The sequence below is a fragment of the Branchiostoma lanceolatum genome, chromosome 6 (genome assembly GCF_035083965.1).
Source record: "Branchiostoma lanceolatum isolate klBraLanc5 chromosome 6, klBraLanc5.hap2, whole genome shotgun sequence".
NCBI lineage: Eukaryota > Metazoa > Chordata > Leptocardii > Amphioxiformes > Branchiostomatidae > Branchiostoma > Branchiostoma lanceolatum.
In genome coordinates this window covers 22,063,250-22,081,621 of record NC_089727.1, presented here as the reverse complement: position 1 = coordinate 22,081,621, position 18,372 = coordinate 22,063,250, and the positions used below count along the sequence as shown (strand labels likewise).

General features: G+C 43.0%; 1 protein-coding gene across 3 annotated transcripts; it reads left to right on the top strand.

Moving 5' to 3' along the window:
- The first annotated feature begins 3,629 nt into the window (after positions 1-3,629).
- Positions 3,630-17,476, top strand: LOC136437036 (uncharacterized). 3 transcript variants are annotated; one of them, XM_066431478.1, is made up of 10 exons: positions 3,644-4,304; positions 5,833-6,055; positions 6,645-7,137; positions 8,050-8,299; positions 9,057-9,167; positions 9,327-9,428; positions 9,652-9,783; positions 10,960-11,020; positions 12,808-12,932; positions 16,631-17,476. In XM_066431478.1, exons 1-10 carry the CDS (start codon positions 3,747-3,749, stop codon positions 16,712-16,714), a joined length of 2,139 nt encoding a protein of 712 aa, XP_066287575.1. In that variant the 5' UTR covers positions 3,644-3,746; the 3' UTR covers positions 16,715-17,476. The 3 variants fall into 3 exon arrangements, 2 of the variants coding, with proteins under 2 accessions (XP_066287575.1, XP_066287576.1); XM_066431479.1 differs by having other exon boundaries at positions 3,645-4,178; XR_010756142.1 differs by lacking the exons at positions 12,808-12,932; positions 16,631-17,476 and having other exon boundaries at positions 3,630-4,304; positions 9,327-9,427; positions 9,650-9,783.
- The last annotated feature ends 896 nt before the right edge of the window (positions 17,477-18,372 follow it).

Sequence of the window (18,372 nt, the reverse complement as noted above, 5' to 3'; positions counted from 1 at the left end):
AAGTTTGAAAATCCAACAAGAAAAGACTTGACTGCCGAAAAATGTTCAAAGTACAGTGAAACTCTCTTCCTACCACCTGCAGATCAGACATCTGCAGCTGTCAATCACTGCATGGATAGCAACAGCAATAGATCCGTACCAACTAGAGTCTGGCCTGGGCAGGCAGCTCTAAGGGCTGATGACGGCTGCATAAATTATCCATATTTAGAAAGGAGGATTCCCTTGAGTTAGCGGCCTTAGCCATCAAGCTCTTGGGTTGTGAGGCGGTTACAGGGCGGCGAGTGGTCACAGGAGGCTTGATTGAATTCAGGCTAGTAAACCATGGTTCAACTCTTCATGCGCTTCTCTTAGACGTAAAGTTAACCAACTAGCCACCCAATTCTCCAAATGCCCATGGAAACTTGACATTCGACAATCATATTTCTGCAACATCAAAATCATACAAGAAGAAAAGTAAGACTACAAAAAGACTATTCAAAGAAAAGCAATGGAAAAATCTTAATAAACTTAGTAAAGTCGAGCCTCAAAAATTCTGGAGGGAATTGAACTTACAAAGGCAGGACAGTAACGTAAAAGACGAAGTAGATAGTAACATCAGCCCCGAAGACTGGAGAAATTATTTTGAAAGTCTCAATAACTTAGCTGGAACTAATGAGTCTGATAAAAAATTCCACCAACACATTGCGCAAAAAAGGCCTGACCTCTGCCAAACTGTAGACAAAGACAACTCGAAGCACACAAACAGCATAATCAGCAGCCTCGAAAAGTTAACACCAAGCCCACTTGATCTAGAAATAACGGAAGACGAAATCCTTGAGGGTTTACGTAATCTAAAAGGAAGCAAAGCGTGTGGTACAGACTCTATCATAAACGAAATGCTGAAATATGGAGTTACAAAACTCTTAACACAACTTAAAAAACTCTTCAACATTGTTCTTCATTCCGGTAATTTTCCAAGTCAATGGAGTCAAAGCATATTAGTCCCTATTTATAAGAGTGGTAGTACGTCAAACCCGTCTAATTATAGAGGAATAGCTATATCAAGCTGTGTTGGGAAACTATTCACGTTCATATTAAGCAGACGTTTACAGCACTTCCTCGAAGATAACAACTTATTATCCCCTTTCCAGTCTGGCTTCCGTAAAAACTTCCGTACCAGTGACAACATTTTCGTACTTAAAACATTAATTGACAAACAGATATCTGAACCCGGTCGTAAATTGTATGCCTGCTTCGTAAAATTTAAGAATGACTTTGACTCTGTCTGGAGGGATGGGCTTTTCTATAAAATTTAAGCTTCTGGTATTGGCGGTGATTTCTTCAGAACCATTAAATCTATCTGCTCTAGTCTAGAATATTGTGTCAAAACGCCGATTGGACTATCAGATTTCTTTAAATCGAGCTGTGGCGTGCGCCAAGGATGCAATCTAAGCCCGCTTTTGTTTAATCTTTATATTAATGATCTGCCAACCATTTTTTCTTCATATCTATATTGCCCTAAAAGACACTCATATAAACAGCCTTCTCTTGGCGGACGACCTTGTACTATTGTCTAAATCAGAGGCAGGTCTAAAAGAATGTTTGAAAAATCTTGATGAATTTCGCTCCCTTTGGAAATTATCAATTAACAAAGATGTGCACCAGATAAAACTAAAGTAATGATCTTTTCAAAAAATGGAAGGACAGGTAAAAATCAACGCTCCACCTTCCAATCACAGGGGCATATAATCAACATCACACAGTTTTATACATACTTAGGGGTAGATATAACCCCGGCAGGTTCATTCGCACGTGTTACTAAGCAATTACGATTAAAAGCTCTACGGGCTTCCTTTAAACTTAAATCTTTACTAGCATCAAACCACAATCCATCCATTTCTCTTGCCCTTGATCTGTTCAATAGTTTAGTTAAACCTATCTTACTTTACTGCGCTGAAATACTGGTGACAAACATTCAATGTAGGGATTTGATTCTTAACGGTATACAGGAAAGTCCCGCTGAAAACATTAGGGAAACAATATACAATATATTTTCGCCGATATTAGGCGCAAATGTACACCTCCTAAAGGTTGCACGAATTGGGAAGAAATGCGATGTCTCGTCGTCTCGTCCTGTTCTTGTTCGCTTTAAGCAATATGATGATAGATTAAACACTTTGTACCAATCAAAAATACTAGCTAACCAAAATATATCGTTGAATCATCCCAAATCATCTTATGAAGTGTCCGATCTAGAGTATGTTCTTCTCAATTACTGTAAAACGCTACTTCAAGTTCCCAGAGGTTCCGTTAATGCCACTGTAAGGGGTGAACCACACCAACAAAGGCAAGCATTTATTAACAAATAGCAAACCTTACACCGTAGCCATGGCAATTATTTTTCATTGCCAGCATTTATTTAGTTTTTCCCCTGATGAGCATACATGCAGCCAATATGGTGGAAAACCTGCCACAGATATCCGTACCCTGCTTAACACGAGCCATCTCTGTTTCTGCGCTATTTTTGACGGAGGTGTTCGAAATAGAACAGGAGGTTCTATATGTTCGATAGGTGTTTGATAGGATCGGCCTGTTGTTCCTTAGGGGATAGCGAGTGTTGATATGAAGTGCGCGTGTTCTGAGTAACAAACTGTGCAGATGCAGTGTTTCACCCTATGTTCCAAGGGATCTGGTCAGCCAATGAGTTAGACAGGTTCAGTTTATATTGGTGAATTTCAACAAGATGATGATTACGTCAATACTTCGACAGTAGAATTCTTTCTAAATTTAAGGTTGTGCACTAAACTGAAACATATTCATCTTTCATATTCTTCAATTGCACCCCATATCTTTTTTTTATCGCGTCAGAATTAGTCATGATCAGCTTATTGTCCTTTGCTATATAAATCACCGTCGGGCGGTGAGTATGACGGGAATAGGCCTGGAGTGGAAACAGCTTTATATTTGGCCAAATTTACGTCAGGTACTGACGTAGACTCACAGCGAGTGAACCAGTTTGTTTGACAGTCAGACCATGATGACCGCCCACTTTGCGTAACTATTGATCTTATAGTGGAAGTGCCACTGGCTCGAAAACACGCTCACCCCTCTTATTCCACCTTCAAAAGGCCCGAACTAACCCCGAATCACTCCGAATGTTAAAGTATACCCTCAATGAACCCGAACATTCACTGACGAAAGATAGCGGATGCTGTCTGAAACGTCTGACTGTTTCAAAATTCTATCTAGTTGCTTGAGTAACTATTTTTGGCGTAACCCGGACATTGATTAATTAGAAAATATTAGTTGGCTAAGAAATTCAGTGGTCGGTTCCTGACATCATGGTACGAAATTTGAACCATTTAAAATGAAATAAAAATTTCTCCGTACTTGCGTTATTTGATCTCACACATTGGAGTTGTCGTGACGTAGTTTTTATAGGGTAAGTGCAGCTTATTAAGAAACTTGCTGCCACGTGCTGAAAATTTATGTTCAAATTCCATCCTGACTTCAATTTGCTGATTTTCATTACATTATGTTATATGGTTGTTTACTTATCTTACAACATGACCCAAGGTGTGAAAAGTTTATATCATGTTATGTTTGGCTAAAACATTTCATTTCCGAATGCCGTTGAATTTGGTTTTACGATATGCGTCTTTTTGCCCTGCTGTGTTTTAAAAAGAGTTATGTGACCAGCTTCATTCTATCATTGCTACAGCCAGAACCGTAAGACAGGCAATCAAGAATAGCATCCCACCAAACCGATGAGAATGGCGGCTTTAGTGAGACTGGTGCAGCGAAACGTTCTCCGCAAGGTGGCGCTGTCGCACGGTCGGTGGACAACGGCTGCATTCATCAGCCTGACCCTGCGCAGGGAGCAGTCGACAGGAGTCACCCCGCTCATGAGGTCTGTACTTGTCCTGAAAAATTCTCCTCGAAGCCTCCAAAATTTCCGGGAAGCACAGGCTGATGTCTACAACTTGGACCTTGAAGACGGGGTACCGGAAGGAGAGAAAGAATCTGCCCTGAAGTTGTATTCTGAGACTCTGAAGAGCGGGGTGTTCCGCGGCCCACACAGCTTGTACGTGCGAGTCAGTGACCCCCGCAACAGCGCCACGCTGCAAAAGGAAGTGGGGGAGCTCTGCCACCCCGATGTGACAGGTTTCATCTTGCCCAAGGTGACGTCAGCAGATGAGGTCAGTAGAGCTGCCGAAGTCCTGACTGAGATGGAGAGGGCAAACAACATGGCTCATGGCCACTTAAAGATCATCCCAGTTATCGAGTGCCTCGACGGATATAAGAATGCATTTGACATTGCAAAGGTATTTTGTAAAGTGACAAGTGATAATTTTGCGGATTATATTGTATGATTTAGGACTACACTTACACTAACGGCGCTGTGAATTTTACCTTATGGAAAATCTTCTAAAACGTGTTCATTCTTGCATAAGGACCACAGTGGGTAAACTATGTCTGTATCTACGTTGATGAAGGTGAGACATCCAGGGAATAAGATACGCCAATAACTGTTACTCCAGCAACTGGACAAAATGTTGAATTTCAGAATTGTATCCGTTGCTCGAGTAACTATTTTTGGCGTATGTTTATATCTGTTTCTATATACTCAGAGGATCCTTGAATAGTTAGTATATAGGCCATATTGATTTCGAACTGGTCCGTAAGGCGATGTGGATTTGATTCTACGGATGACATCCGCGCGCGCAAAATTGTTCGTCCATCCCCCCCCCCAAAAAAAAAAATTACCATACTTAGAATAGCGCGAAGCAGCTACAAAATGAGCAAATATATGCCGCAAGGTGCAAAAGGATCAGATTCGATTGGAAAACTTTAGAACCAGTTAAGTTCAGACCAAAATTAGAAGATATATAACAAACCTAAAGAATCCAGTATTTGGTATACCATTTTCTGTGTGTTTAGCCATTTGTTCAATCTTCCTGACTACGCAGATTTCATAAGAAAGGCATTTTTTTCAAAACCTCTTTTTACTCGCACGCTCGCATCATTTTTTGGGGGGTTCCCGTAGGATGTCATCCATGTAATCAATCAACATGGTCTAACATTCGATTGGTGGGATGGAAGAGTCCATTCCAGAATGGGGAGTGGTCAAAATCAAATTTGGACTGGGTGATTATGAAAAGTCATTTTTGTGGAAGTGCTTTTGGACTGGGGGGGGGAGGCAATTTCTTTATCAATTCAGTTTTGGACAGGGGTGACTATGGAAATCAATGTTTGTGTGAAACTGCTTTTGGACTGGTCCATAACATTAAGCGGGTGCGCATGCCTCTGGAAGACCATGTTCCTTATTTTCTAAATATTAGAATTCCATTCCGGATTGGGATCATCAATCATGAAAAAAAAGGTGTGGAAGTTTTTTGGTAATTTCGTCCGTAACATTACATGGAGGCTGTTGAAAAAGAATGATTGAATAGGGGGCTTTTGAAAAATAAATTTAGGACTGGAATAATTACCGAAAACTCCATTTAGTGTGTGGAGGTGTTTTCCCAAGGTTTTATTAAATTACATAGAGGTCGTCCGAAACGTGCATTCCATTTGGTTGCGTAGTGTTTTGGGACTGGTACGTAACATAACATGTGGTCACTGAAAGGGCCCATTCTTGAAAAGTGGGACAATCTCCGTTTCTGAAGAAGGTTTATATGGAACAGTCCATTTTGCATGAGGAAGGGATGCGGTAAACTATGCTGTACTTGCGCATGCGCAAACGTGCGCCTTTCTTATTTACTTATTAGTTCCATTCATAAACTTAAGGCAACATTAATGTATTCCTGTATACAAACAGAACAACACTTACGACAAAATTGACGGTTATAGGCCTCTCGACGTATAAGCGCACTGGCAGCTGGGAAAGGGGACTTCGCGGCGTGTTTCCTAGTGCCGCCCGGCAGCCCGATTGCGGAACGTCTCGGACTCCGCGTGCTGCAAGCGGCTAAGGCAGCCGGAGTCAACGCGATAGAGACCCCGTCACAGGGTGACTTTGATAACTTCGCACGCATCGAACGAGATGCTAACCGCGGAAAGGCTCTTGGATTTGATGGTAGTAATTTTGTGTATGTTTGTTTCTGTGTGTGTTTATGAAGGAGTGTGTGTGTGTGTTTGTGTGTGTGAAAGTGTGTATGTGTGTGTGCTAACGCGCGTGTGCTAACACACGTGCGTCTCTGTATGTGAGTTTGTGTGCATGTGCGTGTGTATGTGTGTGTGTACGTTTTGTGCAAGCATATGTCTTAACGCGAACTTCCGTGTGTGTGTGTATGTGTGTGTGTGATTATCTGTGTGTATGGGACCCGGTGTGTGTGTGTGTGTGTCTGTGTGTATGTGTGTGTCTGTGTGCGTGAGAGAGAGAGTCTTTGTGTGCGCCGCGTCTTTGTGTACATTTGGTATACCTATGTATGCGTATGTATTCTCGTGTGTGTGTGTGCATGCCTTATGTTTTTGTTTTGTATGCCTTATTTGTACGTGTGTATGTCCGTGCGTGTTTGGGTAGGTATGTAATGACATTCATTTCATTTTGCAAAATGATTTCAATTCTTTATTATGTTCAAGATGAACGTTAAACATTGCTTGACAGTGATTAGACTCTTACACTTATGTAGATCATTCTAAATGCATGTCCGACTTTTTTATAGGAATGATTTTACTACATCCAAAGCTGGTGCCGTTTGCAAACCAGCTCTACTCTCCTTCGCGGCGAGAGGTAGACTGGGCGGAACACGTTACAGCAGGAGCCAGAGTCTACCAGCCGTCCGCGCAGGAGCCGCGCCGGTTCATCGGCCCTCCCATGCGTCCTGGCGCTCTACAAATTCTACAGAGGCACAGCCAGATACAGGCTTTAAAATCATCCACTAGTCAAGATGGCAATGAGAATGAGGGGGACTTGCACACCGTCACCCCACTTCAACGGACGGGTGGACTCACAAAGACCACCGCAGGAGGAGGCTGGACCCACGGCATGGTGCCGGTCACCCTGGACTCATCCTGGCGGGCAGCTTGGAGCTCCGCATTTCTCAACGCTAAAAGGCTCAACAGCTGCAACTTGGCAGCACAGGAGATTGGTCTTCCGGGAGTCCAGCCGCCCTTCCACTTACTAGCGATGTTGGTGACGGGTTTAGCCATATCGAAGTAAGTCCCCGTTTTCCAACTCATTTTAGTACTAGGGAAACAGCACAGGACATGGGTATTAGAACTATATGGATCATTTTAGTAGCGAAACCGGAGAGGACACGAGTATCAGCACTATGGATCATTTTAGTAGGGAAACCGGACAGGACACGAATATCAGCACTATACATATGGAGCAACAAATCGATCCTAGCTACTGTAGCGACACATAGTGTAACTTTAACCTTGAACTTTTCTGAATTTGCCTTTTCAAAGTCAGGTTCCCATGACATGGTTTACAAAGTTTCTGCACTGTATGTATCTAAAGGTAAACTTACAATACGGAGCTAGAACAGTTTTGTAGATAATCTGCGTTGAGTTCTGTTTGTAGACGTTAAGATTCCCTGTCGGGCAAGATATACTCCAATTGACTGTATCGAAGAAGATGGGCACATTGCATGAACATTCCAGGGCAGAAACCCCCTCAGACAGTGGCCCACTATATCAATTCTCCAAAAATTCCAGTTTGGAGGTTTCTATACTCTGGAGCACTACGACAGCTACGCAGAATAAAACGGGTGGCGCCATTCTCATTATGATGATGTCAGAGAAGGGATTAAGCGGTTAATAGCAGGTCCTCATAGACCTCGAAAAGATGGACCAATGCCTTGTTTTCTATATCAAATCGGAAGGTCTCAACACTTCACATGTCTCTTCAAGATTACACCAACACCTTTCCAAGAAAATGGCTTCTAAATGTCTTAAATAGGCTAGAAAGGCATGTAAACTAGAATGGCCGCTGGGCTGGGGTATGCATGTAATGCTGCACCTCTGAAGTGGGTCACCTTCACCTGAAAATCTACAGCATGGCTCAGCTGCGGCCTTTTACTGACGGCGCATGCGTGTAATACTGACCTTTGCCCTCCATCACAGGTCCTCTGAAGCGGGTCACCTTCACCTGGGAATCTACAACATGGCTCAGCTGCGGCCTGTGACTGACGGTGACTCCGTCAGAGCACTCTTCTCTACCAACTCCGTGGAGGAGGCAGGAAGGAGCGGTAGATTCACCCTCGTGAGCCACACCCACGTTCTGGTGAATCAACACGAGGAAACCGTTTTCCGGCTAACAAGGAAGGGCTTATATCCGAAGTCGGTGACTGATCAGTTACAGGTTTCGAAGGAGGTATAGTGCATGTCCCTTTCTTTTCACTCAACCCAGGTTGTGTTTCATTCTAAACGCTCAGGTATTACCTCCGCGCACTGACGTAGGGTGGCGGAGGGTGAGGGAAGATTTCGTTACAGTTGATTGGCATCATTGTGAGAGTAAGTGATTTGAGGTCGTCACTAGAATGTACACAGCGCAATCATGGTATCAGTTTGTAAAGTCCAGTCTAGTCGCTTTTATACCTATTTTGTACCCTGTTATTTCATGTATGTTGTTTGCAATTAGCCTACGGGCAGTAATTTGCAATAAACTTATTATTGATCACGGTGTAATACCCGATAGAATTACACAACCTAAACAGGGCCAATACATTGCAGTTGGAAAGTACATGTAGATGTAGGCAGAAGTTCACAATGAGGTTTAGACTAAGCAAATTTAAAAACAAAATATCTTGAGACTTCCCGGGGGTGCCGATGTCTGATTTTTTTGTTATATAGAACGATTTGCCTGACACCATCGCCTTGCTGGCATTTCATAGCGGAATCGTTTAAGAGATCTTCTGAACTTCTGAAATGCCACTGTAGAATGCAAAAAGACAATTATAGAGGAACCAGAGCTCTAAAACACATAATGGTTGTTTGCCCTTGTTATCAGAGCGATTAACATGCAAATATTGGAACGAACATGGCGGTCGCCTGCTTTATTGATAGGTGAAAATTCTGGTGCACTTGATGTTTCTTTATCGCCCGCTACAATTACTGCTGATACCTTTCAGGGAAAAGACCAGAATGCAACACAATCCGAGCTTCGTGACAAAATCATCCGGAATGTATCAGCAAAGGAGAACATGAACATCACAGCAAGTATGCCGTTGACCCCAAACGAGGTAACAGATTTTTTTCAGTCGCAATACGTCCTTGAAGACTAAATTGGTAAAACGGCTAATATATAAGAATTCCACATGCGCGTCTTCTTAGACTGGTTTTCTTTTCTTAAAAAAAGCACAAGAAATTTAAACATGTCATTTTGCCCAATTCTTTTTCAGTTATACGTACATCGGTTGGTCAAGGCCTTTAGCCCCACCGAAACCAAGGGGATCTCTAACCTGATGCGTGCTACCCATCCCCACATCTTCAACACAAAAAAGGTAACCAAAACACGTCCGCTTTCAAAAAGTGATCGTAGTCTAATCGTATTGCAAAACCTTTTCAGAAATTGTTATAATAGAAATAGAATAGTTTAGAAAAAGGGCGGACGGCGAAACGCGACCCCAATGCTTAAACCACACATTGGTCACCTCAGCAGAGTCTTTTGATATACTGTCAAATTTTCAAAATGTATGTAATATTACACTATTCTTGAATATCTAGTTTTGCATGGACGATATTCTGGTTCCGGGTCCGATGGCTCTGGCTGCGACTGTCCACAACGTAGCTGACGACTTTGGAGACGTTCTGTATGAAACGGTTGTGGAGGCCACCAATCCAAATCGAGTGAACCAGGTATTTCAAACATAGAACTAAAGTTCCACGACCTCATAACTTCTCCAAATGATTTTAACCTTTATGACCGACGTATTAGGAGTGTTTCACATCAATCATAATTTATACCAGTTGATCGTCTTCACCCAAATGACAGAAGTTGTCCAAAGGATGAGCTTAACAAAGAAGGTTTTTCAAAAATTTATCATCAAATATGCAAATGAGGTCCTTTTAGTATAATATAATTCAACGATGTTCACATTCACATGACTTCCAAATGCCAAAAGTATGAAATTGACATCATTACCCTGTGTGGGATTATAGCACTTTCTCATTAATTATGCAAATTAGGCCAACATTTGCATGTTTTATATCTATCAACATTCCTCTCTTCCGCAGTTACGAATGTCACATATTTGAATAATCATATCATGGAACACAGCGGGTTTTTAAAATTGTCTCATTCCTTATGCAAATTAGGATCTCATTTGCAAAATCATCGTCCAATCATACAAAGTATAAATAAGCTATCTACATACAAATCATGAACATTCATTAAGCCCATATTCAGTTATATAATTTTCTCATTAATCATGCAAATGAGGTCCTTATTTGCATAGTAGACATTTATTAATATTTCTCTCTTCCTCAGTTACATATGTCACATGTTTGAGAGTCCTATCATGGAATTTGGCGGCTGTATAAACTTTCCTCATTTATTATACAAGTAAGATACTGATTTGCATAATAGGTATCTAATAATGTACATCATCACTTAAGCTATCTACTTATCAAAACTCATGACCATCCATTAAGCAGTTCTTGAGTTATTCCCTTTCAAAGTCTGAAGCAAAACCTGCTCCTTCACTTCCATATAGGTTCTAGGGGACCAGAAGCTATACCACTTTCTCTCTGTCCAAAGAGCTATCTACCACTAAAAAAATCAGTTCCATAGCATGTCCAGAACACGAGATATCGAAACAGGAAGCTCCGCTGCAGTACCATAACAAGTCGCTAGGGGACCCAAAATCAAGTCTCATCTAATAGCTTACATCAATATTCAACAACAAGAATATTTCTGACATTATTTGCACTCAACCTTGACAAAGAACCAAAGCTTCTAATTGCCGTGGCATAAGTAAAGTTATTTGTGAGTATTAAGTGTATAATCATCACCTACATGTACCTATCTTACAGGAGGATGTGATAGGATCTGTTAGCTTTATCCTTGATGTCCAGCGGCTGCCGCAGAACTCAGGTAGGTCTTTCATTTTGTGCTGATGGTTCAAAGCAAGAAATGTGTTCACTGCTCGAAGAAGAATTTAAGCACTGGCCTTTAAAAAATGTCAATGCGCAACTCCTACGGAACTAGAATAAGCAAAAATGTAAATGAGCCTTAAGGTGTGCGTCACACTTCTGCGTACCTTGATTTCGTGTTCGTTTCGCATTAACATTTTCCATACGTAGTCGTGCGCACAATGCACACCCAATGACAATGTGCATCTCTATAGTTTTGTGTAAGTTCTATGTACGCCGAGATACACATCGTAAGGCCCAAAATGTGTAATAGTTTTGGGCATGCACAGAAATATGCTGATGTATTAGCCTCCATAGCAGGCTCTGAACCGGCCTTTTTGGGGGCTAGATAATACACTGCAAAAGGTGCATTATTTAGCCCCCAAAAAGGCCGGTTCAGAGCCTGCTATAGAGGCTACTAACGTATGCTGTTACGAAAGAAAAAAGACAATGCTGCAGGGTGGCATAAAGAAATCAAAGCCATGACCAATATGAACCGGTCTGATCCCGTTATCAACATTTGAGTCCCAGCCGACGAAATCAACAAAACATTGGCGGCCGTTATCCAATCTATTCCTCCACTGGATACAACACTACTGCTAGAATACCTGCCGGCCCACCAAGCTCCGTCAGTCTGACCATGGGATGACTACTATAAACTGCAAGGCACAATCCCTGACAAATGGAAGCGAGCCATAGTGGTCCCCATACCTAAAACTAAACATCAATCAATCAACGACCTTCGTCCAATTTAAATGACTTCTATTATTGGCAAGGTTGCTGAAAGTTTCGTCGCCGAATGGGCCGTGTCAGATATTTCACCTCAAGTTGACCCACAGCAATTCGGCTGTCTTAGAGGAAGGTCCACAACCCACTGCCTTTTGAACTTAACTGACGAACTTTTCAAGGCTGTCGACCGACCAGGCACCCTTTCCTCCCTTGTATTTGGAGACTTTAGCAAGGCGTTTGACCGGGTCAGCCATAATACAGCCTAATGCTACCTGATCGAGTTAGGCCTCCGGCCGTCGGTTGTGAGGTGGATCTCGGCATTCCTTACAAACAGATCTCATGTCGTGCGTTATCACGGGGTGCTCTCTACCAGTGCAAAGGTGACCTGTGGCTCCCTCAGGGAACCATTCTCGGGCCGCTTATCTCTACTGCATATATTTTAATGGCGCGGCTCTCCAAGCTTCTTCAAAGAGATGGAAATTTGTCGATGACTGAAATCGGTTGGACGAAACCCGCCCACGGCTACTTCAAACTTGCGGCGTGACTTAACAGACCTCGACAAATGTTCCCATGGTCAGCATATGGTTCTACACCCCGGGAAGCAGCAGGGTTGCACCTATCCCCCCCCCCCCCCTCTACCTTAACAATCTCGAACTGAAACAAGTGCAGGTAATGAGGATTCTGAGGGGTTTCCTGTAGGCAGATTTAAAGTGGAACACACACATGTTGACCATATTTGTACGGACATTGAAACAATTAATGTCCCGAGGAGGACCTTGTCTATGTTATCATCAAATAGTGCAGTGCAGTGTTTTAACTTTCATCAAATAGTGCAGTGTTTTAACTTTCTGCAATTTAAGAGAAATATAAGATTCATATTCGAGTTATTCTACATAATGTCGAGGTAAGGGACCATCGCAAACATAGAGCAACTGAGAACAGTATTATGATAAGTAAGTGTTATGATGTAACTCCCATGTCACATCTCATTAACGCTGTCATATTTTGTTACCGCGACAGACTTGGAAGAAGTGACGGTGCGTACTCTAGGCATCAAGAACCTAGATATGGACGAGTTGCTGGATAGAAACATCCCAGTACAGCTTTTCACCGGAAACAACATGGAAAGCGCCAAAATTGAGAAGGTAACGCTAACCCTCAATGACGAAAGACAGCGGATGCTGTCTGAAACGTCTGACTGTCTCAAAATTTTATCCAGTTGCTTGAGTAACAATTTTTGGGTCGGCTCTGTTTAGACATGTTGTGGGGGATTGCAGTCATTTCGGACAGTGACGTAAAGCCATGTAGCCTCCAAAGCAGGCTCTGAACCGGCCTTTTGGGGGGCTTAATAATACACCTTTTGCAGCCAGCCCGAAACCATCAGCCATCCCCGTAACCATTTTGCCGGTAGAGCCTGCATCAAAACGGCGGGTCAAAGTGAAATTAAAATCACGTCAGGAGCAATACGCATGTCCGCGACAAGCAGTTAACACGTTAACAACTCGGCCCGCACGCGCGACTGCTCATTTACATAAAGCATGTTGTTTATCAACACGCGCCGATTGGTGCATCTGGTAGCTCGTTTGTGGCAATAAAGTTTGCTATTTCAACTGTTCCTAAATTAAGACAAACATCGGCTAAGGCACTGAACGCTAGACAAACGCAAGTTATTGTAGCCGAAAGTAGTGCGGCCCAAACTCTTGAAGACTGGGTATAAAGCTGCATGTGAGAGGCATCCACGTGTAAACTGTGCTGTGTGGTGTAGAAATATGTCTGCTTTTAGACTGTGGGATTTGGATAGTGGGCCTTTTCCGCTTTGTGTATATATCTACTAGTATATAAATGCACCATCTGGTGCAACCGCCTCACGGGGTCAGGCGGCTGCAGTTCAGTGACTTCTCGCAGAGCGCTGTTTCATAGTGGACGAAAGGAGCCCATACGCCGACAGGATTTTTTTTTTTTGGTTAAGCCCCGGTCACACTAAACTCACGTCGTACCTACGATGCACGTACGATGCATTTCCCGTACAACGCAGGTAAATCGCAGGTAAATCGCAGGTAAATCGTAGGTAAAATCAGCTATCGCAGAGCGTCGGGTGATGTTCAAAATTTTCCGGCGTCGTGCGATTTGTCACGTGTCGCTCATCTCATATGTGTGCACGTTTCATCTGACCTTTGCAAGATGGTGATGCCACCAGAAAGAATCAGGCTGGTGTGGCTGCAGATACAGCTAAATAGAGTACAGGGAAGGCAAGCTGTAATTTTGGCAGCCCTCATCAGGGTTCTGCAAGAAAGACAGAATGCGAGAAGGCGACGGAGGTGGTGGGTGAGGCCGTGGATCCGGCGGCGGACCTTACTAGGCCAATACAACATACTTTTGATTGAGTTGGCTCGAGAGTGTGGTGGGGACTACTTCAGAAACCAGAAGCAGTCGAGCGCATAGTGAGCGCTGCTATATGTTTGCATAATCTCGTGAGAGAAAGGTACCCAGGCTTACAAAACAGACACTTGGATGAGGAGGGGCCAGAGGGGCAAGTTGTCCCCGGGGCATGGAGGCAGGCCGGGATGTTGGATAAGATGCTAAATGTGCGGGGGGGGGGGAAATGTGGCAAACACAGAGGGAAAAAAGCTAAGAGTCTATCTGAAACAGTACTACAATAGCCCTGTGGGTTCGTTGCCATGGCAGCACCATATGATATAGGCCGATTTGCATGTATAGATATGTGCGGTGAGGATGGCTTCAGTTGTTTTAAGTTTATGACAACAGAGACGCATAAGCATAAACATATGTCTTCTAGTAACTTTATTTTTCATCCCTTAATATCAAGATTTGTTAATGAAATAATCCTTACAAATCACCCTTTCACATCCGGGGCAAACTGGCTTGGAAAAAGTAAAATAACGTTTTGTTGCATCGCATCCTTATTCTTTCAATGTATTAGAACGCCTCCTTATTCAGTTCTGTTTTCGAATGTATAAAAAACGTTACAGTAATTTGCCTTAAACAACCGATCAGAAGTAAGTAAAGTCGTAAGTAAAGAAATAAAACGAACGTGAAACGAAAACATTCCAACTGGTCATGGAGCACAACATTTCTTTATGGCCGGTTTGTTTGATACATATCTTCAGTGGGATGTACTGATATATGGATTTCTCTGAAAGTGAAGTGCATGTGACAGCATTAAACTGCAAAATGAAAGTTTCAGTCTTTTCAGTATCTTCCTTTCGTTTAGAGATACAGGATGATATGTTTACAAGATAAAGCAATCGTTGATATCAATGAAAAACTCAGTTCTAGTCGTCCTGCTGGTTGTGCTGCTGTTCCCGGGCGTCTGTCAGCTTCAGATAGCGTGACACCAGAGTATAGTTCTCATCACAGAAGTCACGCCATAAGTCATTGGGTAGGTTCTTCAGGGAATGAGGTCTGATCTAATTATGAACCCACGTGTGTATAGCCATGAAACAATCGTATGCATCACCTGTGCGCGATACTCGATCTGACACGTGGAAAATCGTAGCCTTGAAAGCAGGCTCTTCAGCGGGCGCGCTGTACACCGGTTGCCACTGTGCTCTGGTGGCTGCACTTTTCAACAACATCGACAATATCAGGGAAAACTGAAACCATCAAAACACGGTCGAAATGTATACATTTTTTCATCTCATTGGTATAAAAAGAAGGCCGTAGTGAAGTCTGTATTGGGGGCAATAGAAATCGTACCGCGACGGAAGCAACATTTTGAACATGTTCAAAATCATCTTTAGCTGTATTTTCCGGCGTAGGACGCTCGGCGATGGCTACTTTTACGTACGATTTACCTGCGATTTACCTGCGATTGACCTAGGTACACTCAAAAAACCCATCGTACGATGTACCTACGTTAACTGTGACCACCACTTTGTATGTGTTAACTATTGCATCCGGTTTTCCCCAAACGTACGACGTACGGCGCTGTCATGACGGAAGAAACCCCATCGCAGGTACGACGTGAGTTTAGTGTGACCATAGCTTTATTTGTAGGTTCTACCCTAAACTCAAACATATTCATTTTTCGTATTTCTCCATTGCACCGCGCTATAATTTTTACCGCGTCGAAGCTAGTCACCTTGCGGCCCTTAACTATAGAAATCCCCACAGGCCGAAAACTGTGTTCTGCTAGTTATTATGTGCCTCGGATGGCATGATGACAGTGAGGGAGGGGGGCATGCATTTACGATGGCGAAATAAGATGAAGACAAACTTAGCCACGTCTTATCTAGTCTACAACAAGGGCCTGGACGGGTGAAATGACGACCATATCATATTCGCTCATAGGCAATGGATGCAAAATTGATTTGCCATCGCCTGTAGCTAGGCCGACGAAGCTATCATTGCCTTGTGTCACGGCTGGGCATGATGGCCCGGCCTGGCAAGGGCGTCAGACATGCCGAAAGAATGTCGAACAAGTTAGTTTAAACTTCTGTATCTCTAAGAAAAAAGATAATTTTGAGAATTTGACCGTTAGAAAATTGTCGGGTTAGTGCACACGGGGACGTGAAAGCGCACTGTCTGAAGGAGGTGCGTGTACTGCTATTGTGCGGTCTACCATAGGCAGGAAATTCGCGCCTCTGCGTTAATCGCCCTAAGCGTTTTTTTTTTAATTTCGCTTTGACCCGCCGTTTTGATGCAGGCTCTACCGGCAAAATAGTCACGGGGGTGGCTGATGGTTCCGGCCATGTTTGTGGCCATTTCGTGCAGTGGACGTTGAAGCAAAGAGGAAATGTAAGTTGAAGATAGCTAGATTGAAACTCAATACCGACCAGACTTTAAGTCAGACTGAACTGTTGTTGTTTTTTTCCTCTTCCAGATCTGCGAACAGAGGTTCCCTCTCCTATGCCGACGAATTGCTGTCCAAGCTCTCTGGAAGTTCCTGCGATTGAGGCCTTCTTAATAGATTTAATACACATGTTGTCACTTTGTTACGGAGATGGCGTAGGTTAAAGGTAGCGTCGTAAAATGTTTTGGCTTTAGTTGATAAACGGCAAAAATGCAGCACGTTTTTGTTTTAAATAAAACGACGCCAAAAACACTCTTTATATTACCAAGGAGGTTCTATATAAAACCTCCTTGATATTACAGAGATGCTGGAAAGACAAAACGGACCTTTTGACGGATTCTGCTACCGTTTGTCAATACTGCACGAAAGATCTCTTAAAATCCTTTTCTTTTTTTCCTTTTCCAATCCTCTAGAGGATATATTTCTATAATTGCTAACATAGGAGGTAGACTGTGGCAATGACGGGGGATTCATGTACCAGCTAATGTTTATCTCCTTACTTACTTATCAATAACTACGTTGTTTGAAGTGTAAGGTATCTGTCCCAGTAGAAACAATACAATTGTAAGAGGTGGTTTAGCATACGCTGTAGCGTTGATGTTAGGAATTCTAAGGGTTTGCAGTGGTAAATGCATAAAGGCTGGACAAATACGAAATGAATGAAGTATTAAGTATAAGGTATTTATTGGTCGTTTTCATGGTCACGTATTGAAGAAATACTTGCAGTCGGTCATTTCTGGTAATATTCAATAGATTATTAGCCAAAAAACATACACAACAGAGGTATGTGTATAACACACAATGTAACTACAGCAGAATTTGACATTTGGAATTTTTGGGGAATATGGATTGAATATAATAAAGTGTTGTAACCAACCCTGAGTTGGTTTTCGTCAATTTCTTGGCAGTAGTATAGTAGGGCGAGAAAGCGGTGCATTTCGGGAGGCGCCATCGGGAGGTGCATGTCAGGGGTCACCATGCAAGGATGGCGCCTCCCTAGCATATTGGTAGACATATGGAAACACAGATTTCCACAAGTTTGCAAGCTTGGACACTATGGTGAAATCTGACATTTCCTCGCTGTGTACACGACTTTCCTACCCCTGTGTCACCAGGACTGGACACCAGTGCGCACAATAGTGCACACAAAGTGTCCACAGTTTCCCACCGTAGGAAACATCCCGTGTCGGGACGCTGACAATATCATTAACAAGAACAATAGAGAGTTATGGAGTGCGTGAAAAAATTACCTTGGGCAAGGAGGCCCTTGCTTTGAGTAATTGTTCAAACTTTTTGGCTAAAAATGACGTAAATCTAAGAATTTTTAACGTCATTGCGTAAACTCCTGTTACATGTCTGCACAATCGGGCCTCGCGAAAGTCTTAAATACTGGCGTGGGGGGGGGGGGGCGCCCCACGTATCTGCTTGGGATCCCGTATCCGCCGTGCCTCTGTGTCCGCTATATACAGCGGACACAGGGTCTATAGCGGACACAGAGGCACGGCGGATACGGGATCCCAAGCAGATACGTGGGGCGCCCCCCCCCCCCCCCCAAAAAAAAAATTGAAGAAAAAAAAACACGCTGCGGGGAAAAGGACTGCAACGGAGGCTACCACTGGCACTTGTTTTGTTTGTGGTACCAGATAGTCGGCTTGATGCCGAAGTTTTGTTAGTCGCCTTTTTGCATATATTAGCAGTATCATGCCAGCGCCAGATTGCATTATCGGTCCTACATTTACTTGAAGTTAACATATTCCCCAAAAATTTACTCT

What these genes read in the sequence shown, in the direction of transcription:
- LOC136437036 (XM_066431478.1), top strand. Translation starts at nt 3,747, where the DNA reads ATGAGAATGGCGGCTTTAGTGAGACTGGTGCAGCGAAACGTTCTCCGC. An exon ending in GCGGCTGCCGCAGAACTCAG is followed by an intron (nt 11,021 to 12,807) that starts GTAGGTCTTTCA and finishes TTACCGCGACAG; the next exon opens with ACTTGGAAGAAGTGACGGTG. An exon ending in AAAGCGCCAAAATTGAGAAG is followed by an intron (nt 12,933 to 16,630) that starts GTAACGCTAACC and finishes TTCCTCTTCCAG; the next exon opens with ATCTGCGAACAGAGGTTCCC.